General features: G+C 37.1%; 2 protein-coding genes across 2 annotated transcripts; both read right to left on the bottom strand.

Moving 5' to 3' along the window:
• Positions 1–4,174: 4,174 nt before the first annotated feature.
• LOC109039269 (selenoprotein M) lies at positions 4,175–8,514 on the bottom strand. Its single transcript, XM_019054677.2, has 4 exons — positions 8,237–8,514; positions 6,573–6,643; positions 5,933–6,002; positions 4,175–4,722 (listed from the first exon to the last, which is right to left on the bottom strand). The coding sequence occupies exons 1-4, from the start codon at positions 8,354–8,356 to the stop codon at positions 4,588–4,590; spliced, it is 396 nt and encodes a 131-aa protein (XP_018910222.1). The 5' UTR covers positions 8,357–8,514; the 3' UTR covers positions 4,175–4,587.
• A 1,862-nt stretch (positions 8,515–10,376) lies between these two features.
• LOC140224016 (uncharacterized) lies at positions 10,377–22,853 on the bottom strand. Its single transcript, XM_072296872.1, has 7 exons — positions 22,234–22,853; positions 20,661–20,775; positions 18,947–19,043; positions 17,921–17,981; positions 17,045–17,110; positions 15,868–15,965; positions 10,377–14,822 (listed from the first exon to the last, which is right to left on the bottom strand). The coding sequence occupies exons 1-7, from the start codon at positions 22,306–22,308 to the stop codon at positions 14,588–14,590; spliced, it is 747 nt and encodes a 248-aa protein (XP_072152973.1). The 5' UTR covers positions 22,309–22,853; the 3' UTR covers positions 10,377–14,587.
• Between the last annotated feature and the right edge of the window lie 449 nt (positions 22,854–23,302).

Here is a 23,302-nt window from a genome sequence, read left to right as displayed (position 1 = left end):
ATGCGAAAAGAGCCTAAAACTTCTATTTTCAGGGGTTAAATTTTCAAAATTTTCCGGGGGAGGACCCCCCGACCCCCCTCCATCCCTGGGGGGCGACCCCCCAAACCCCCCCTGGGGGCCCAGTTTTTACGTCAGGGGCCCCAAAAACCTAGTAGCTGCCTAACTTTTTTTACGCCAGTACGACTATTAAAGCATACATATCTGCAGGTTGCAGTCTTTACCTCCAGCCACGTGGGGCATGGCGTGGTTTCCTGTGTAACTAGGTACAATACAGCAAGCTGTCAAACACGGTAGGAAATTTTCGGCAAAATTTGTAACATGAGATACTGATATTAATAGCTATCCGAAATGGATAGTGCATAATTTCATAGGTGTTGACACTTTGTTGATCTTGTCTGACTCTGATTAGGTACATATTTCTATCTGAGAATATTGATGTGGAATTGGAAGTATTTCCTAAAATTTTCCTTTCGTCTATATATTTTCCTGCTAATAAAAAGGTAAGAGCTCCAAATCAAGTATTTCCCCCCGATGTAATGCTCACAGGCGGTTCCGGGGCTTCATTAGATTAGTTCTTTTAATCTTAAGAAGATCAATAATGCATTTAATTTGTACTATCTGTAATATGTCTATGTATCTCTAAATATCTAATAAAGCATTAAAAAAAAAAAAAAAAAAAAAAAAAAAAAAAAAAAAAAAAAAAAAATCAAGTAGTTCAAATCCTTCAAAATTTCATTTGGTGCCGAAACCCGGGAAAAGTTGAAAATATTGTACGGGTGCTCGACATCTGACATGACGGAATTTTATGGAAAACCAAATCCCACATATGTGTATGTGCCGCCCGGACACGATCCTCCTAAAAGTTGGGACGATGTCACCTTTTATTATTAAAATGTCATCGTGCGTCTTAAATTCAACGTTTTGAAAATTCTCTCTCCTGCCACGTTTCCCACTTTCCTTTTTCCTAATCCGTTTTTTTTGTTCTGGTTGACCTTGCAAATGTCAACTCGGGAAAGAGTGATTGGGCTCTTTTTAGAGATTGCCACTTATATCAGCTGCAAGAAGACGACCTTAGCTCCATTCTGGGCATGCAAGTTGGATCATGTCCAGTGTACTGTTTGTCAGGGAAGGGACTCTCGGAGAAGATGTCCTCTTTGCCGTAACATGTTACGAAGAAACCGAATTTTGGAACGCTTCGAGAGAGCCATATTTGATGAGATCAAGATTTTTCGCGGTCCCCATCAAGAACAACTTTGATTCAGAACTTCAGGGAAGTTCAGGGGGGCCAAAATGAAGCGAGTCCCCCTTGGTCGCCTTGGATACAAAATTTTAGTGTCGAATAAATCTCTGTCCTATTCCTGTATCTAAAGTCTCCGTCTTAAAATCCAGTTCTAAATTTTCCTTTCGTCTTCATTTTTTCCTGCTAATAAAAAGGTAAAAGCTCCAAATCAAGTAGTTCAAATCCTTCAAAATGTATGTAAGTTTGCACATGCGCATGTAATGTACAGGTTAGCATTTTGCAGTCTGGAACTATAAATTCTGGCACGGTTTAGAAACAGCATAAGTGCCATAAGTATCCCTACGCACATAGGTGTTTTTCAGAGTGCCAGAATGTGTGGTTCCAGATTGCAAGATGCAGTCCAATTATACACTATATATTTACTCCTTATGGCAACCTAGGCTACTTTATGGCCCAGCTGTTGCTACATCGCTTCAACATTACTCGCCAATTTATTCCTGGTGTGATTAGTTTTAAACCAATTCTTATCCCTCGCAAACTTTACTTCACCTCCAATTTTTCCAGGGCAAACCCCATATCATGAACCAAGCAGCTGATTTGATTTCCTAGAAAATTACAACCTCAGCGAATAGTTAGAGAAGGACAAATTTTCAGCATTTTCAGCGCGAAAATGCGACAAAAGTTACCTCAGCAGCCTACCAGAGCAAAAATTAACTCTTAAAAGCTCATGTTCGTGTGTGCAGGTAGAAAAGGCGGGAAAATGGATACGAAAAAGTGCCTGGAACTTATGCAAGTGATGATAGTGTTAACAGCACAACTAATTGGGTGGATCGAAGCCTGCACAGAAATTAGAAAATCACAAGTGATCACTTACAAAACAAACCAACAAGTTCTGATCGACGCTGGCGCAGTGCAAGTACCCATCATAATAGACCTAGTGCAGATGTATAAAATTTGCAACAACATCATTACATCAGATACGCTGGCAGGCATGTTCAAATCTATGAATGCCCAGACAAAAAAACAAACTGATTTGTTCCTGGGAACCAGCCAAAGGCAGAAACGAATAGCACCACTGGTGGCACTCAGAGCGGTGACTGGGGTTTCAGCAGCACATCTTCTATGGGAAAAATACTCTTACAATAAGATAAACGATAAAATCGACTCATTATACACCGATATTAATGGTAAAACAAGCTACCTGAAGAAGATAATGATAGCAGATGAAGAAAATAATAGACAGGATTTCATAGCAGTCCGGCGCCAATTACGTCAACTATCTGCAAGAGCAACAGAAACAGCATGCAACATGGAAAAGAACCTCACATATTTCATCATGGAAAACCACCTGCTCGACGAGTTTGACGACTTAATTGCCTCCTTAAGAACATCACGCTTCACAAGTAAAATGATACCACCCGCACAACTGCTGTCACTTTTAGAGGCACTACCTAAGTGCTTAAGCATTTGTAATTTTAATTTGAAGTTTTCATGGCGAATGCATGCACAGGTGTCTCTATCTTTGACCTTAAATCTAACTACAAAAAATGGTTTCATGTCTTTCAGCTGGCCCTCTCCAGATGATGTTCAAGATTTGCGATCTGATGAAATATTGTGCAAAATTTCAACTCCACCTCGACCTGTTGGAAAATCTGCCCGAACGTACACAATTCAGAATGTTGAAGAAATTCAAACCATTTTTGACCAGCACACATCTGAAGAATAACCATTCGTTCGTTGCAGATCTCATTTCATTTTTTCTTCCTCTATTCTTTTTAATTCTCCTAATTCAATTTTATAATTTATGGCATTCCTTTGTTACCCACCTACTTTAGGCTAAATTCAAGTTTAAGTGTGCTGATAATTTAAGATAAACCATGTGCAAAACCAAGATTTGCCTTCAAAATTTTGAAGTTACCTACTACGTGCTTAATTAATTTTAATGCTGCGGCAACATGCCGCGTATCTCATTAGTTTATTTAAATACTTAAAGAACTGAAATATGATTCTTGTCAATTATGTTGTCATGAGACACTTATTTTTTGTTTTTCTCTCAATTAATTTCCTTATTTTGTATTATTATTATTATTTTTTGTCCCCATAGAAGTGATGAAGCCATTTCTTTACTCTCCTTCCCACCATATTCAGCACCTCTTGTAGTTCAATCAACCCAGTTCTACAACTTCGCATCTACTTTTCCAAGCTTCGAAATGCCCAACTCCAATGGAAATTGTCACTCTCTGGATGAAACGGCAGATCTCACTGATATCAGGTGAGAGATGAATAGGCTAGCAGGCCTCGTGAATCAACTCGCAGCCCTTCAGCTGCAATTTGCTTCTACACTATAAACCGGTAAATTTCCCTTCAAACCCTACGATTCTTAATCAAATGAACTTCTTGACGCATACTTCCATAGGTTCAAAAAGCAACTTCAGCTTTGTAATGTTCCTCAAGAGCATTGGACGCAACATCTTCAAGTCCACATGGGCCTTGAGCTACCATTACCTCCCTGATGTACCAGACTAAAATTGATTCATTATCCTTCAATGAAATCACTGCAAACCTCATAGATCACTACATCAAAAAACGGAATAGATGACAAGGTTAGCCCAGCAGGCTGCCACACCTGGCTGGGGCTAGACTCCCCTGCCTAACATGTTACCAACTTAGGAATAAAAGATATAACAAGCAACACCTTCTTCTTGTAAATAAAACGGTTCACAAATAGTAAACTCGATTAATTGAATTACAAGTTAGTTGAATTCAGAATTTTTATGTGCTAATAAGGAGTACCTTATTAATGATCCAAATCCAACACCTTGACTAAACCCAAAAATCTATTATGGAATTTAGTTAGATTAGAAGTTAGTTTCGCTTTGGCATGGAAAGACCCCCCATATTATGGTGAGTAACAGCTATACAGAACGCATTGGGTCCAAATTATTTCGTCAATATATAATTTTACAACAATAACTCTGATAATTGAAGATTATAATTCATGAAAAATCAATCTTCCTGTCTAACAATAAATTTAAAAAGTAGATAATTAAACACTGACGAATGAAATTTGGTTGATAAGTTTTAACAAGCTGATTAATAACAGATTTAAAATTGATTCAAAACATGAAATTTGGTTTGCGCTTGGGACTTGAGTCTCAGATCTCACTAAATACTTATAGCCTAATTGAAATGGAGCTCATCAAAACTTACCAGCAGAGATAAATGCAGGTTTAAACCTATCCGAAAGGTTCACTTAAAGCTTCAATTTGATGATGATTTTGAGTTGAATTTCCACGGGGGAAGAACAATTACTGTTGATGAAGAGATAATTCTTTAAGGTGCAATGATTAAAGCTCAACCTTGAAGGCTTCATTTTCATCTGGATGAAGATTTTGATGCCTTTTTAAGCTAAATCCCCAGTGTAGAAGAAGATCGTTGCACTCACGGCGAGACTTTCTGGACAAATCTATGCGGTCTAGTTCCTGAAAATAAGATGAACAATAAATGAATATGCCAGTTAAAGATGTAGAAACTTCTGAAGTAATTGTGCATTCATTCATTTCAATTCACAAAAAATAAAAGGAATTAGTCGACCTGCATCGACAATACCTAATTTCCTCTGAAGTTTCTTTTTTTAAACGAGAAACTAAGCAAAACTGAAATCGAAATTTTGTGAATATATTCTTCATGACCTAAAAAAAGTTCAAAGAAAGTTTGAAATCGTTAAAGAGCTAAGATTTTCGAATAAAAAATAAGACTTGAGAGAAAGCTAATTGAGAGAAAGACCTTCAAAATATTAAAAAACCTGAGTTTGAGATTACGGATCTGATTTTTCCTAGATCCTGTAAAATTGTCCACATACTCACCTCAGATCTCTTGAAAAATTATTAAAGTTTGCTGCAAATCACCATTTTTTTTCTCTCTCTCATACCACTCATTCTCAACTACTTACACTGGATTTGTTTTTCTTCCTTTTTTTTACAGTATGCTGTTATTTTACGGAGTACTTCTTTAAATAAAATCCTAACAAAAGGAGAGGCATGCAGTGCCCCCCTCCCCCCCCCCCCCCCTTAAGAGAAAAGGTTACAGAATGCTCCCATCAAAATTTTCAAAGTTTCGGTCAATTATACTACCTTCCTATTCAATTTGAGGAATAAAATCTGATGAAACGTTTGGAAAAAATATTATGCCTTGCTTCTTGTTTTCTTACTTGTTTATTACCCTCAATTTTTATCATTTTTGAGCACAGGAGGATTGCTTCATTGCTCTTACTTATTCTCGATTGGATTTTTATTTGACACGTTTCTAGCCCCTGTCTTTACCATTACTTGTATTTTGAATGATCTGAGTTTCCCCAAAAACCTCCTCTCTGCATTTAGATTAGGATTGAGACCGTTTCATTCAACATCAGGTGGATCCAAGTGGACGTCATATCTGACATTTTGCTAAAAAATTGCTTTAAAGCTCCTTGAATAAAGTTCCTTGTGCCATTATCAAAAATTTACTGAATCCATTTCAAAATATTTCACCAACTTTGTTTTTATTTGCTACTTCTCGAGGCAATAATGTTGTCAGCTTTTGGATAAAAAGAGCTTTCCAAAGAGAGAGGACATTCTTAGACACTCATCCCTGTCGAGCTCTTGTAGTGCTTTCTAACTAAGTTCTGTGAGTATGAGGAAAGAAAAATTATACCTGATTGTTTTTGGTGAAGAGGACAAGATCAGGATTGGCTCCAGGGATGGGTTTGAATTCGATGTTATTGCTGGAACAAAATGTTAAAGAAAATCGACGAAAACAGAATGACAACCAAACAATTCTTTTCCTTTTTAGAAAAAAAGATGGCGAGGAGAAATTGATTTTCAAATTTCTAGGTTTTGAATAGTTTCATCAACAGGAGAACCATAAATTGGATTGCAATTAGCAATTTGAAGCTATAAATTCTGGTTCATCTGAAAAACACTTATGTACATAGGGAAACTGATAGCACATTCGTTGTTTTCAAACCTAGCCGGAATTTATAATTTCTAATTGCAAAATGTAGTTTTATTGCTCAGAGAAAATTATTTTATGCTACAGCACACTGGCAATAGCTGAGCCACATACTTAGTTACTATAGTAAACTTTGGTTTTTTGGCAAATCGGCAGTTCAAATTTTCCAACACCAAAGAAGGATAATTCCTCACTTGCAGGTTATTTTGTAAATTTTGAGTAAGTCTACAGGGCTCTATGTGAAATTTTGATGAGATAACATGTGTTTTGATGCTTCATCACTCGCCTTGTCTTATGGTCTACTCAGTACAGGGTTACTGAGTGTTCGCAGGAAAAAGGATACTATTTTCCAACATCTTCATAAATGAAAGCTTTGACTTCTGGTAGCCGGTTCAGAGCGCAGCCTCTACAACTCTGAAACGAAGAACGAGAACTCGAGTAAATGCTTTAAAATGGCAAAAATGTGATAGAATCAGGCAAAGAAGCCCTTGCGGAGGGAAACTGAAACTGTTCAGTCTCTGAAGATCAGACAACAATGTAGGGTCTAAAAACCAATTTTCAATTTTCAACATGAGCCTTGAGGTTAAATTTTAAGCTTTAAGTGCTTGCATGTTTTCCTAGTTGGCATTCATTCTGCAGTTAATTTAATTGCAGTTATTGAGGAGGCGAATTGAAATACGGCAATACCGTGAGAGCAAAAATGAATACGTCTCATATCAGCTGACTTATTTCTTGGATTTTCCCTAATTTGCCATCATTAAAAGAATATGCACTGCTAGAGAATTGTTTCCTTTTCAAAGATAATTTTTGAGGGGACGGCTTGGAGAAATTGCGACAGTGCATAGAAAATATTAGTATTCATAAGCTGATGTAGTTTTGTCTTGTATAACCTCTCTATTTTCTCCCTCTTGTTCTCTAAAATAAATCGCTTCTGCCCCAACCTTTCATCCTTCATTTCTTAAGTAAATAAGTGGCACCATTAATAATGTTACTTATTAATTTTTTCTACAGCCAGTAACAGTGCCGGCTAATTTTAACTGAGTTTTCTTAAATTTACAGTTATCATACTTGATAACTCAAATCTCATACTTGCTTATAATATATAAATATGATAGAAAGTAGTATATATTTCAGATTTTTCCATCATGTTGCTCAGAGGACAAGAGAGAAATGGCAGAGGAAACTCCGGGTGGAAAAATTTGAGACACTTCAAAAGTTCTATCTCCTCGATAATTAAGTATTACAGATAAGGTGATTCGACGGTTGCCATTTTTTGTGCCAGAGCGACGTGCGATATATCGCATCAATTCGTTCCATAGTTTCAGTTACTTGTCATTATTCTCGAATTTTGAGATCTCACTTCTGTTGTCATGAGACTAAAGATTTCATGTGACAATGAAATTCAATGTATTAGAGGCAGGGTTTTATCAGAGGAAAAATATCACATTTGAGTGCAGTTTCAATATCAGTATCATATGCGATATTTATCCTCTGAAAAACCCTGCTTTTATTACGTTGACTTTACGTCCTGACAGGACTGGTTGGTCCATTTCAAGATACATTAAACAGAGGAGGGTGAATTCATTTTCAGAATGCAACTAGTTGAATGAAATAAAAGGTATTCAGAGTCCATGAAAAATAGGTTTACGTAATTCTAGTCTGCGACAGAAGATCGTCTGATGTCATTTTAACATGTAAAATAAATGCAAGAAGCAAGATGGCAGATCTTCTGCTGCAATCTATAAGTGCGTAAACTTATCTGGTGTATGGACTCTACAACGTATTTGTCATATGTATGGATACTACAAAATCAGAACAACGCAGGATACCTACTAATCATTACACTATCAAAATTACATCTCAAGCCGATTACCTAAGTTCCAGCGATTTTTACTCTTCTGCACATTGGACATGCATTACCTAAAACGCCCAGACAAGAGTACAGCACTACAGCCAACGATTTGCTGGAATCTAAAACAGGACAACTTAAAGATGCTTGAAAAATACCTGAATTTCTGCTCTGTGCACTTGAGCTCTTAAAGCCTGATGTTCTTCTGATACTGGAATGTCAGAGCTTTTCACGGCTAACACGAAGGTTAAAAAACAGAACAATAGAATACTCGGCATGATAAATCTAGTGGCGAGCGAGAAAATATGTGATCGTGCCGGTCCTGACTAAAAATTATTCAGGATGGATCAAAGACACAATGACCGATTAACCAAAAAAGATAAGTTAACTATTTTCTCTTTGATCTGCACTTAGAATTAGACGAATGAAACTTCAGAATTACTTCACAACCGAATTATTCAAATCGGGTTCAGAGGTTAGAATCAAAACCAAAGGCGGTTTGTAAACAAACGTGCAGATAACTAAGATTCAAATCAGATTCAGATTCAGATTATTACGACCAAGAGACAAAAGTGCGCTCCAGCTAGAATTGTATTTAGCAAATGGGTGGTTCTTCTACGAGGATTAAAAATAAACGAGTGGCACGGAATATAACAAAAGAATATGAACTATGCAAAACGATAATTTGGGTATTGGAACTTGGCTGTTTTGAAAACGCCTTCAAATGCGGCGTGATACCTCACGCATTCCGGAGAGTTCAAATAGTTGTATCATTGCGCCGTAAGAATGTGACGGAAGATTTAAATGGAAATAGCCTTCAACACCCGGTCAAAGAATACTGTAAAATTGGATTGAAACTAGCATATGCTGACCTTTAAGTTCTTTAATGCAGAGAAAATGGTTTTGAAGTTTCGCATGTTCTTGTTTTTTTTTTTTTTTATGAACTTTCCACTCGTGATGAACTGTTGTCGTTTGATTGCAATCTGTAATACTGATTTCCATTTATCCCCCTTTGAGCTATAATGCTTCATTGATCTTTTTCCCATTTATCGGCCCCCATAGTAACCGTGTAGAATGAAGCATGCAACTGCAATTTATCGAGCTCTTGTGTGTGCTGTGGTATCACTCGAAATTGAAGGCACTCTATTATTTACCTGAGATCTGAGCCTACTGTAGCTGGCGCACGGTGTGTTCCTGTAGGTAAGTAGTTACAGCAAAAATTTTGTCGCGCAAGGGTTTGAACTTGTAATGGGATTTTCTCTCGTAAATTGTAATTGATTAGTAGAAAAGGTTGGCTTAAAGTATTTCTATACACGATTTTGTTTTTAAATCATCCGTTCTGAAAAATTATAAATGACGAATGAAGAAGTTTGAAATCCATGCGATTTTTGTAGGATGAGAAAACCTCTTTCAAATCCAAGCCAAGTCTCATTTTGATTCCCATAGCTTAATTTTTGAACTGCCCCTTGGCCTGGCCCTGTATTTCTAAAAAATATGTAGTTTCTAACAGAATTTCATAGACCAACGCATGTCAACACCATATTTATAATATGACCTCTCAAGTAGATGTACACTTACTTAGGTATACATTGAGTTTATTCCTCGCATCTAAACTTTGATTGTGATCAGGTCTTAAAGACATAGTGTGGCTGACGCATCAGACCTAGGTATACCATTGGGAGAGATACCTATTAGAGTCCCCTTGGAGCCTTTCAGGAGGTGGAAGACGGTGGGAGAGGAGATCTGGCGACAGTGCAATTACTGGCTTGCTGCTCTCATTTTGCGTTCCTCTAAGAAACTTGCCGTGAGACGCAAGGGAGAAAAACAGAGGGAGGGTTGCAGCTGGGTGCAGTGGAATGCATTCTCTCTTGTCCCGTTGTCTTGCATTTCCGGGGCACGCATCAGTCTTCCCGATTCGAGGACTGATGAGCGTGAGTGGTGCTTGGGACATATCATGAGTGGCTTCACAAGAGCCACTTACGGTTTGCCAACGGGTCCTCCCGGGGGGGGGGGGGGGGGGGGGTTTCAAGGGATGCTCTCTCGAGCGACAACCAGGGGTTCGAAGAGACGAAACCAACATAAGTTGGCCCTCAGGGGTCAACTTCTTCTGTTACTTCTAATGCGCAAAATGTAGGGTTGGGTACGGTCGTCAAGTTCTTAGCATATTGCGTTTGTTTTTCTTTTCCTGTTCTTGTTCGGTTATCACTGTTATTATAGTCTAGATTTATTCGTTCGTTATTTATTCATCATTATTTTCCCTAAATTTATATAATATCTTGTGTGTGTGTGTGTGTGTCACCGGCTGTAGCACATGATCCTTAAAATTTTTTGGGCGAAAATAGGACCCAACTCGTACGTCCCTAAATTTACCCTGCTAATGAAGAACGCCGTATGAACATTCGAGAGTTGCCAGCTTTCCTTCGATAAAACGTTTATTTTGGAGGAAAGTTATAAATATAGGACTTTTTGGTGGAATTGCGAGCAAAATTATTTGAAAAAGTTGAGGGAAAATATTCATAAGTTTACCAGGTAATTCGTATTTTATCAGAGGAAATTTGGCAACGCCTGAAGGTTCGCACGGCGTTCTGCCTTGGGGAGCTTGCAGCTTAATTTCAAGCATTTTGGTAATGGAAATCTTTGAGTATTATGACAAGAAAGATTTATACATCGACGTTTAATTTGAAAAAATCAGGAATATGAAGACATCACTTATTAATCTACGTGATCTTCTACTAACACCCAGGTAGTTAATTTCGATCTCCACGCAACTTGTCTCGGTATTTATGAGGGTGCATGTACGCATGTATACAATCGAGAGTTAAGGGTGAAAGTGCGAATGAGGTAGCGTATTTACTGTAAGTAGTAGAAAAATAAACGACATAGAAAATAAATACAACAATAATTACTATACAATAACATTTTATCATAAATAAATCATTTTATGCATTGGGTACAAAAATAAATAGTAAACGTTATTTGGTAAATTGTAAAGAAGAAGAAAATGTGAGGAGATTTCTCGGTAGCATGCCACTAAAGTATACTTGTGCATGAAATTCGCATTCGGGTAGGAATTTATCATATAGGGTACACTGTATGCATTTTTAGTTCCTTTATGAAGCTGTATCTCCTCTCAAACTTATGTAGCGCCGTAGCTGCCCTGCGCACAGGGATGACAAACTTGAATATTAAGGTATCAAATCACTAAAGATGAATCAGATATTTCAAGTATATGACATCAAACATATTTGGATACGTATTTGAACCAGTGACTTTCCATGTAATTTTTAGAGAATAAACAACATGATGTACCAACAAGAAAGTTTATTCTCAAAATAGCACCAAAAATACTCTACATTGATTATCTACAAGGCCTGACATATTATCGATAAAAACAAGACCTCGAGTCGAGACCGACAACAGTACATATAAGACAAACAAGGAATAGCATGGAACATTTAAGGGAAGAGAGCAAAGTTCTGTGAAAAAATATGAGCTCCGATTTAGTTCTTGAACGCTAGCAAATCAATCAAAGGTGTGTTTTGGACAATTAAAACGTTCTTTTCCGCATGCCTTCAATGAATGATTGATGTACACTGATGGAAAAATTGAAACCTAAAATTAAGCTCTGAACAACTTTAAAACTCTTGAAAAACAACGATTTCTCGTGGAAAAAATAACCGCCTCGAGAACTTGCTGAGAGCTTCGTCCATTTCTGCACAAAACCCTGAGTATGGACGATTAATAACTCAGGTATGTTTAAAATTTTGAAACAAAGCTCTCCGACGACGCTGCACATGCTTTTTGTGAGCTCCATCCGCAAATCTAATATTCTAACGATGACTCATTACAGAGAATTGAAACAAAGTTCATTCGCAAACTTTGATACACTTAGCGAATAAACGTCACAACAGCATCAAAATAATTGAAAGTTTCCTGTTTCTTGAAAAAAAAATGTGAATCAGGTAAGATTTATTCTTCAAAGAGAGCTGATAGGATCAATTTTGATCAATTTTAAGGCAATCTTCCGAGATTTTATGAAGTCTTGCCAACTATTTAAATTCTCTGAACAACATTTATTTAATCCCCTAGGATTTTCTGAGAATGACGCCCCTATATGAATTTAATTTAACTCTATAGCACTAATCAAATACATAGCTCTTGCCTTTATCAATTTAGTTCTTTTTCAGATTGACATGGAGGAAGTAACTGACAAAACACACTCATGAAACTATCATGTTTCAATGAAACTTATTCTTTTTCCTACGAAATATAAAGAAACATTTTTTTGTCGCGAGCAATCGGCAATCGTTAGCAATTTGCCAATATTTTGCGAGTTGCTCGTCAAATTGCAGAAATTTGCATCGGCTTAATGAGGGCTCCATTGGTGAGAAAAAAGAAGACTTTGAAAAATCCCGGCTGAGAACGCCTTCAATTCTTCCTGATACTTTCCGCCTTGTCATGCGGTTAGTTTAGTTGCCTACCCGGACCCAACCCAACTCGTTTAATTAGAATCAGCACAACTACATTATACGTTGCCTAATTTCCACCATGTTTTACGTTATTTTACAGAAAACTGAGGAACATGCAATCTCGCAATCTTGTGAGTATATTCTTTACGATTCAAGATAAATTCGCGGATAGTTTCAAGGTGGAAAGTCGTCGAGTTAAATGTTAAAATTACGAGTATAAAATGTAAAAACTTATAATGCAGTTGTGCTGACTTTGGATCTTACCAATTCCAGACATTATAACCAACTCCGGTTTTGTTATTTCATCTCCGTATTTACGTGTTTTTCTATTCATCAAGAATCGCATGCAAGTTGCCAACGATCGCTCATTGCGTTTGACACTTATACATCATTATTCAGACTAAACATTTTTTAGTGCTCTGTGTGAGAATAAAAGTGAAATTTATGTTCAATGAGTAAGTCACTCCGTATATCCTGTCAAGTTGATTTCTTTTTGCTGAGACCATAGGCTGAGAGTGCTTTATTTGACAATATATTTGATTCGATTAATGGCAACTCTGTCACATACCGCATCGCGGAGGCCGCTTAAAATATGCAGCCTCGATTTGAACAAACCGTAATGGCGCAACACCACGTACTCGGGATTTCCCCGACCATGCAGGTTTCAATAGGACTCCGCAATATTTCTATTTCCTTTTATTCAAACTCATCCCAAAGTTGAGATTTCATGGTTATGAACTTAAAGTGGATCTTTAGCACTTTGGAGAAATATTCGATAGCAGATAGATCAATTAATAATTTCCAGATTTTAGGGCATCTTGGTGCCTTGGTTTTTGGTGCACAAATACCTAACGTAACACAGCGGATAAACTCATGAAATTTTTGTGCAATACGTTGACGTTATCTAATACTGAACATCGTTACCTACTAAAAATATTTTTATTACATACATCGTTGCATCATTTTAAAAAGGAGGCTCTCTAATTTTAGCGTGAGTCTCGACAAGTCAGGCTCTGACATGATTATAAAGCCTTGCAAATAATTATGCCCCTACACAAATTGCTTTGCTTAACGATATCTAAAGAAAATTTTACGACCAATCAAAAAATGTATCAATCTATACAATATGATTCATGTCTTGGACGCAACTGAGGAAAATATCAGATCATGGTGAATTATACGTGCGCTGTTGATAGTGAATAGTAACTATCTGTTACCTACTTAAAGATACTATAAAAGGAACTTTCAGTTGGTAAATGCATTGACGATCACAATTGAAGCATTTACTCTTCAAAAAAAAAAGAAAAAAGGGGGAAAATCCCTGGTCAAACTCACAACCATCTCAAAGAATGAAGCAGAGCAGATGAGCAGCACACTAGCAAGGGGCTCTACGAATGATCGAGAAGTCTCGCTTTTGCCTTGTTCTTACCCAGTGAAACCTAGCAGAAGGCCAAACATTTCAATTCGGCGTAAAAAATAAAAAGGGCATTCTTATTTGAAATAGGCTCTGCTAGGCTGTTAGCCGACTGTTCTACTTTTTAGATACCGCTGATCGACTATTTCTTTGTGTGAATGTCAAGTCCCGATTAGGTATCCATGCTTGAAGCGCGTATCTTTGAGCGTAAGTATCCACCACCACGCTTGACATGAGATTCTTTAAGAATCAAAAAAATAAGTCTAATAACGCAGTGGCAGACTTATCGTTGATTCCCAGACGGGGGATCGTATATAACTTCATACCAATGTTGCAAAACTGACTCAAACGGATCAATTTTTACAGACATATGGTAGAGCAGTTTCTCTCCATTTAGCTGATTTTTGCGTGCAGTCAGAGAGACAATTAGTGAAATTTTCACATGGAAATACCCAGAAGTTTCCTAGTAAAAGTTCAATATGCGCATGGAAATTTCGCAACGTTGAAATGTGTTTACGCTCCACCTGGGAAACGACGTCACGTCGGACCCGTAGTTGAAAGGCGCCCTTACTTGAATGTCAAGTTGGGGCGCTGACTAGAGAGAGGATGCAACGTCACTGGTGACGTCACTGTGGTTTCGTCAAGAATTCGTTGAGCAGAAGCAGGGCAGCGTCTTTGATCTTGAGACCGCTTTCAGCCGCTTTCAGGGAGCAGATACAGCCGGAGGGTAGCAAGTACACTTGCTTCGATTCCACCCCCTCCTTGTCCGTCATGAGGAGATGCGTGTAGACGTATCTTTGCTTGCACAGAGCTTTGAAACCGGCCGGCATTTTCTCGCTTGACGAACAGGAGCCAGATTGTCTGTAAACCGAACAAAATTACACGTCAGTATACAGTCGTAAATATTTACAGTGCATTATTTTGTCAGGCCGATCATCGTGTTTGAATTTAGTGCGTTGCCATGAATGACTCTGCCTAATTCCCAATTTGAAGGCGCTTTTTGAACGACTAAGAACCATCAATGCATAATATCCATGATACACGATCTAGCTATGAATAGTCAGTGATACACCGTGTATATATATTTTTACACACCCTGTAGGTATTTCATAACAACTGGTGATACTGGTAAATAACTGATTGCTCAAATTTATGACCGATTTAGGTAATGCGCTCCTTTGTCTTGCTATTTTTCATTTTTGGGCGAGTGCAGGAATATATGGATCGTCATGATTTCCGTCGTTGTCAGAGAGATTAAATGAGAGAGAAGTTCTTAATTCTCTTAACATCTGTTTCGGTGAAACATCCTCTAAAGAGTATTAATACTCTTTAGAGGATGTCCTTCAGATGATTCCTTAAGACGCTAAATAATATTCTCAGATTTTGATGGGTATAATCAGCGAATCGCGATGAATATTTATCCATAAATTTTTTGCTTAAGGCTTATAAATACATCCTCACTGCAAATATTAGCTGGCAAACAACTCAAAAAACACACATTGCAAATCCTAACGAAACTGCTAAAATCAAGTTTCGCTCATTTTGAATGGGTAGCCACATGGAGCAGTGGCTGGCGTGGCGTGAATAGCGATAAATCGATTGTAATGCCATTTTTACCTATGGAAAAGGATCGATAAACAGGGTGTTCGCAGTGAACACCTTCATAATCGATTCTTTACCATAGGTTCAAATGGCGTAACAATCGATATATCACAATTCACGCCACGCCACCGACATGGAGCGTGTTGACGCGTATTAATTGTCAGCCGTGCATGGAGAGGATTCCCCGTTCTTAGGTGGAGAATTCCACTTTCAGTTTTGCACGGAGACGGGTTTTATTGCTCATGATGTAATAAACATAAAATCTGATTTTCGGGGGAAATTTTCAGTAGTTACAAATACTTACACACACTCCTCAACTTCTATTCCTGATTTCATGGTGTAAACTTTGCTTTCGCCCGAGACATCGTCGGTTTTTGTGATGTTGGGATAGATGAGTTTTTTCTAAACGAAAACAAAAAACATAGCACTTAGGAAAAGTTTTTCGAGACGACAAGAATGATTGACATTCAGATTGAGCAAAAATTCATTACGGAGCATTGCACCTGTTCGAGTGACATTTGAGCTATGGTGGTGCGCCCTGTGGGCTATCAGTTTCTTATTCGACAATTTAGTTGTAATACCTATAGGTAAATAACTTCGCTACAAAATAAAATAAAATCCCCACCCCATCTGATTAAGAAGTTTGCTATCCTTCTTTTACCTCGTCTCTTAGTTAAATAGTTCTAAACACCAATCATGACAGTGCAAACCCATGTTCATGTTTCAATTCTCTGTATAAAAAATAAATACATAAATAAAAAATATGATCCTTTGCTGTGCATTTCATTTTTATAACATATCAAAATACACCAATGCAATTTCAGTGAAATATTTTGGTTTTTTTTTTTTTTTTCAGGAATGAAAATTATCGGAGATTTTTTAACATTGCGATGGAGGCGATTTTGACTATGACTACAGTCGTACAATGTCTCTACTTTTCAATCCGCATATAAAGCATACAAACAGAGCCATTGATGACAAATTTAATATCTCTTCAGAACACGAATGCAAAAAATAATTGGTTGAAAAAAGCCTCTTGAAAAATCAAAAAAGGGTTCAATTTTTGGTTTGTTTTTGCTTATTTGTGGCTGGATCTATAGAAAGGGACCGTACCTTCCCGAAAAAGATAATTTCTATAAGCTTTTGCAAACATTTCATGTTTTTCTCTACAACCTAAGGATTTCTGCTTTGGAACTTCAGGACTAATATCTCCTTCAATTTTTGAGATTATGGGGTCGGATTTGAGCCGAAATTTCCAGATTTCCCTCCGACATGCACTTATAAAATGTCAAGGAAAACTTTTTCCCGGAAGATAAGGTCCCTTTTTACAGATGCGGTCACAATTTTATCTAGAACATTCTGAATGGTTCCAAAAATCCCTTTAGCTAGCATTCACTCCGCTCACGGCTCTTATATATTATGCTTGCTGATTATTTTTTGAAAGGGAAGGATTTATGGCGTTATGAAAAAATTATACCCACCATCGACTTGCAAAGTGGTTCCTTTTCCGGTTCATCCATGACATCAACTGGCTGAATTTCAACTTCCTGCGAAACGAATGAAAGAATACGGAATTACTGACACTGATAGGTGTGACAGATGTGCCAATATACTCAATTCTTTAATGCAAACATTTTGCCGTTTGTTTTGTAGCAAATTAAAATTAACTTGGAGTTGCATTGGCCAAAAAAAAAAAAAAAAAAAAAAAAAAAAAAAAAAAAAAAAATTAATCAAACTAATCTCGCGGAGAAAATAAGAAGATTGGAATGGCATGCTCGCACAGTGAAATGTAGACTATAGCTTGAAAAAAATTTTACTCTAACTTTTACCGTTGATTTACGGTACAATCGGAGGATTAACATTTTGGGCACAGTAAAATTTTCATTCATTAGTTTGATCTAATTTGATAATTTACTGAATTTGCTTCATGTTACCTAATAATAAGGTTCATTTTGACCCATACCACGCTCTTGCATGTCTGGTAGTTTAACTCTAGTTATTGTTTGTTTTCTCCTTAATTTTAGTTGATTCTGAAAATTGTATTACGGCAAATGTGCTTGTAACTCCAGTTGATTTTGAACCAGAGTGATATTACTTAATTTCATATACAATTTTACGCTCAATTCCTAACAAACTAAAAGGAGAAACTATCTCTTGAATGATTGTAGGGATTTAATACAATTATACCTATGTCAACTATCTCAGAACAATTTTGATTGATAACTATTTGCTATGATTAAAGCTATGTAAGGGCTCGAGATGTTTGCGTTTATCTACGTTTGAGAAGTATGAAAATTAATCGAATTTAAGAATATAAGAGTTTATCATGATTTGAAAAAGAATTAATAAAAACTTACGTATTTTGAGTCGAATTGTCTTTTCAAAGCTTCTTGCATGAACATTTCATCTATGTGACTACTGCAACAGTCAGAAAGAGAAATTAGTAATCCTTGAATTATATTCTCGGTATTATGATTATTATGGCGTTTAATCAAAATATGATGGTAAAATTCCATCACTTTGGTAATCACCCACTTCCATAAAATGGATTCAATGAATATAATTAGATATTACATTCGATAATTTTTGAAGCATCACCTCTGGCATAATTCGAAACTTATGCCTAGCTGCCTCAATAATATAGGGGTTTTGAAGTCTTTACGCCTTCAAATTTTTTCCGGCTTCTCATAATTTAATGGTCTCCTTCGAAAAGTTATATTTCCATTAAATTTTTATTTTACATTTTAGTTGTCTTGCTGATTTTTGATAAAGCTATTTCAGAAATACACGATGACCCTCTTTTCAAAAGGAGAGGCTACCCTTAAAAAAATTCACTTCTATTAAGCTGTGCGATACAATAATTCGGCAATTTCCAAAGTAGCCTTTTAAATTTTAAAATAACTACAGGAAAAAGCGAGAATCATTAATACAAAACTTTGTTATGCGGGAACTAGCAAAGTATACAATCTGTTCAAACCCAAGTAGCATTTTTCAACGGAAAAATCGCGATTTCTTGCGGTTTTGTCGGCGAAAAAATCGCTAAGATCATCAACATCTGAGAGATTGTCCTCGATCTTGTTGCAATAAAATCGCGATTTTATCGCCCGGCAATTTATCGCAACAAAAATCGCGATATATGGCGATTTCGTCTCGATTCTATCGACGAAAATTGATCGCGATTTTATTGAACAAAAATTTGCGATGCATAGCGATTTAATCGCCATAAATCGCAATTTTTATTCGATAATATTGCGATAAATTGCCACCGATATAATCGCGATAATCAACCGATAAAATCGCTATTTATCGCGATCACTGCTACTTGGGAAGGTAATATCAAATGCAAAAAAGTATTCTTGTAAGAACTGTGGGAGGAAAAATACCTAGGATAGTCCTTAATCGTTTCGCAAAACGTTGATCCATTGGCGCAATCTGCAAAGTCTTCGGCTTTTGGAGTGAAACGAGGAGAACCTTCGGATCCTGTGTGCGAGAAACAATAAATCAATGATAGTCATATACGTCAAGTTCCTTTTTAATTTTATAAATAGTATATTTTTATTATAATTATATGCATACGATAGACTTTCATTAGGTACGTGCACAGCACGTAAACACAATCAAAACTATAAATATAAAGCTCTCTGCCTGTTTCTAACGACTAATAAAGCTAAAAAAATTGCGACTATACCGTCAAAGAGGATTATTTTCAGTTATTTAAGTACTATCATTGGATGTTTAATAAAAAAATAAAATCCATTCCACCTTGTCTACTTGAGTTGAAAAGAGAGTGAACCATCCGATTAGCAAAACGCGCTCGACCATTACGGCCTCACCTTTGAGAAATTCTGTATACGCGTGAGTTGATATGAGTGTAAGACAAATTGCCTAACTTTAGGAGTAATTTGAAGCTTCGGATGGTCAATCTAGGAACCATATTAGCATAGGTCCCATCCATGGGCCGCGGAAAAAAAAAGGGGGGGGGGGGTTAAGAGGAACGAACCTCCTGTGCGGACATTTTTGCCCCAAGGAGAAATGTTGTAAAAAATATTTAGATATAGTATTATTGATACTTCATAGAACAATATTTTGACTTCCCTGGTAAAAATTGGCGATAGGAGCTGCGTTTCAAAATACCATAGGAGTTCTTATAGCCGACTGAAGAAGGCGATAGAAAATCATACAGCTGGCTGTAGAAAGTGGAAAAAATCATACGGCCGGGCTACGCGAAGCGATAAAAAATGAAACAGCCGGGCTATAGTTCCTGTCGCCGGGCTTTACTCTTTATCGCCTGGCTGTTGTTTTTTCGCCATCGGCTATAAAAGGCTATAAGAAATTGTGTAGAAATTCGTGTGCTTTGTAAATCCTTAAGTTTGTACGGAATCACCATAATATTTACAAAACGCACATTATATATTCCTTTACTACATATTTGTTTTCATCAATTAAAATGAGAATAATCCATACAGAGTGTGCAAACATTTCAAAGTAATGAGTTGAACAACGCTGACTCCACGAGATTAAATATTCGAGCCTAACACAAAGCGGAGCGGCGGCGCACTGGCGCCTACAAACCTAACGGGGATACTTCACGCATTGCGCAATGCGTGAAGTATCCCTGTTAGGTTTGTAGGCGCCAATGCGCGTTTCCCGCTGACTGCCCGCCCGCCTCGCCGCGCCGCAGCGTACCACGGCGCTTGAAGCAACTATTTCACACCAGAGGTATTGCACAGTATCGTATGAAATTGAAGGCGCTCCAACATATTAGGAATGGCAGGCATCCTTCAAAAGTACGGAGCTTTCCTCGCAAAATAAATCAAGATACTACGGCCCAAAAAGAAAGCGGTAGTCCAAAAACTCACTAAGTCCTAGCATCTGTAATTAGTAACGTGTAGCATACACTTTATCGTCAGACTGTTGCTTAATCAAAAATTTAGTATCTGCCTGATTTAACAAAAGTGCTTGCGATAGGAGAATATATATTAAGAAAATAATGCCACGTGAAAAAAACGGCATGGAAAATCTCAATTAAATATTTCCGATGGAGGAGAAAAGCAACTTGCGTATTTATTGGACGATAAAAATATAATGATTCATTACCGAGCGACCTTGCTGCTTTTGACGAGAGCTTTTGCATCAAAACATTCAAATTTTCCGCTGGCTCACGGGGAGAGGCTGGGACGTCAGCTTGGGGGCGGCTCATCGCGAGATTCAACTGAAACAGAAATCATTTCACGTTTTAAAATTCAATAATGACCAACTCACACTTACTTGTCAAGCATGATGATTTGACACTTCGCTAAATTTAACACACAAATTATTACCATTATTTTGATATACTCTTATCTTTAGAATGAACGTTTCCAAGTTAGCTTTCAAAGCTATCAAAAAAAAGGAAAAGGAATCAAGTGGCATGAACTTGGAACGGAGGGAAATGTGCTCGAAGTTTTCTGATCTTTGAACTTTTTACTTATTGCGGACATAGGTAACCTAAGTTCAAAAATACTACCATACCCTAGTAGCACTGCTTGCAATAATTTGTAATAACGTAATAAAAGCATTGCTACTGCATCAGAATGCTGTGTATGTTGCATATCAACTGACTGAAGTAGCACTTATTTCTGAAATTCATGGATAAATAATATTGAGCCAATTGCAGATTTTCTTTGCATTGTATTGCAGCCTATCTCTCGGAAACATGGAGCTCATTTTGTTGATTATTTAAAATTGGTATGTACTGACCGAATGACGTAAACACATTGCAATATCGTCATAAAAAAAATTCAATCTAAAATCGAAATCTTATTTCAATTTATTCTCTGGACTGTATGCAGAATACACTGCGTGAGAGCAAATGAAAATCACAACGAATTAAATGATTAAATCGACCATGAACTTAGCCAGACTCAGAATAAATGCATTGATTGTCATACGAACTTTTTCATCTAAGGAAATTTTTTATTTAAAAAAAATCTGACCTTGCAAAATTGATTCATTTATTCGTCGCAAAGTGAAATTGCAAGTGTAAACTAATTTTCTGTATGACTTTCGATCAATAAGGTTTGTCCGTTTCGTTCATTTATAAAAAATAAAAGAGAGCGTAAATTTTAAAACGTAAAAACGCGATTGTATGGGCTTATCAATGATAGGCTTTAAATACTTGATCTGGAATTGACACACACAAATTCCTGTAAATATTTAACCCGGTCATTATAATACCCTACATTTTTTCCTCACACTCACACTGTGTACACACTGTGCACGTGGTGGCGTTGATATTTACAAAATTACGAACGAGATAAAAAAAAAAAAAAAAAACCACGACACGATCTTCGATTTTTCCATTTTATGGGAAAAAAAATCCAGTAATGTACTATGCACAATGGCATTTGTATTGCTCTAATAAATGTATTCCTGTAGGTAATAAAAATACTAAGAAAGATTATTTAAGTGTATGAAACAAACATTCCAATAGTAATTGCGCATTTGGATTCATGGTTGTCGGAATGAATTTTTGTCGTCAGGAAAATTTCCTCGAAAAAATTTCAAACTAAGAGGCATGGCACTAGTACCACCACACACTAACCAACCTAACTAACCTAAACTATCAAACTTATCAGCACACCTATAAATTAACAGAAACCGATTAGTAATGTAAAGGAATTGTACGTACCGACAACAATACGCAAAAAAAAGTGGGCACTGCTTGTCGCACGTGCCTATGAATCTGTTCCGGCAGCATTTTCATCCAAATTAGACGCAATTTTATCAAAACAGGATTAAACGTTTGAATTTAAGTCAAAACATCGACCGAAAACGCACGAAAACAAAACAAAACATAACAACTGATAACACAGGCAGAAACTCCGAGATCACAAAACTTATCATCCCATAAAAATCACGAGCGATTCCGCCACCAAAAAACACTCAACAGTTACGCAAGTAATAGAGAGTAACATTCCTAGACGAAAATAAATATATATTTTAATAATTCGAGCACGAGTTTATCCGCGAAGCGCGTCAAATTGGGCTTTGAGCATGAGTCGCGGCGGAGAACTGGGGTTGGCGTTTTAAAAGCGCGGCACTTGGAATCGCGGGAATCCTGTCGAGGGCGGAGCCGGTTTAGTTCGTCAGTGTCAAGAGCCGCGTAACTGGAATCTGAGATGAACCCTGACACCCGTAAGAGCACGCGCTAACCATGGCTCATACGGAAACGTACTTGCTGCTCTCTTCCGTAACGCAGCAGCGCGAGAGAAATCGGCGCCCTCTCTCTTCTCCGTCCAAAAGCTGATGACTGTTGAGCGTTGCGACTTACGTTGCGTCGCGTCGTACCGTGGTGGTCTGGGGGCGCCGAATTGTGGCCATAAATCAGGAAATGATCAGAATATCATGAAATTTGGTGTACTTATGTTTTTTGGGTCGCTGAATTCAAATTTGACCTTAGTTTTACAAAATTCTTAAATCCAAGATGGCGGCAGGCCCTTGAAACCAAAAAATTAGAAGAAAAGCCAAAATATGATTAGAATACCAAATTGAATGTCAGTTTAATGTTTTGAAGGTTGTCTCACTATAATATGAAATCTATTTTTCAATGATCAAGAGGTTATCAGGGCAGAAGCCCCAAAAATACGTATTTAATCCAGAAAAATAAGAGGAGAAGAAATGATTGAAATTGAATCAAGTCAGTACTATGTTTTCCGGTCTATTGATCCTGACTGGAGCGTAAGTTAAAAAAATTGCAC

Source organism: Bemisia tabaci, chromosome 1 (assembly GCF_918797505.1).
Source record: "Bemisia tabaci chromosome 1, PGI_BMITA_v3".
NCBI lineage: Eukaryota > Metazoa > Arthropoda > Insecta > Hemiptera > Aleyrodidae > Bemisia > Bemisia tabaci.
Note: the sequence above shows the minus strand (reverse complement) of the source record. Positions and strands in the feature narration are given on the sequence as shown.

What these genes read in the sequence shown, in the direction of transcription:
- LOC109039269 (XM_019054677.2), bottom strand. Translation starts at nt 8,356, where the DNA reads ATGCCGAGTATTCTATTGTTCTGTTTTTTAACCTTCGTGTTAGCCGTG. An exon ending in TATGAAGATGTTGGAAAATA is followed by an intron (nt 6,003 to 6,572) that starts GTATCCTTTTTC and finishes ATTTTGTTCCAG; the next exon opens with CAATAACATCGAATTCAAAC. An exon ending in TCTTCACCAAAAACAATCAG is followed by an intron (nt 4,723 to 5,932) that starts GTATAATTTTTC and finishes TCTTATTTTCAG; the next exon opens with GAACTAGACCGCATAGATTT.
- LOC140224016 (XM_072296872.1), bottom strand. Translation starts at nt 22,308, where the DNA reads ATGAAAATGCTGCCGGAACAGATTCATAGGCACGTGCGACAAGCAGTG. An exon ending in AACCACTTTGCAAGTCGATG is followed by an intron (nt 15,966 to 17,044) that starts GTGGGTATAATT and finishes GTTTTCGTTTAG; the next exon opens with AAAAAACTCATCTATCCCAA. An exon ending in ATAGAAGTTGAGGAGTGTGT is followed by an intron (nt 14,823 to 15,867) that starts GTAAGTATTTGT and finishes TTCGGTTTACAG; the next exon opens with ACAATCTGGCTCCTGTTCGT.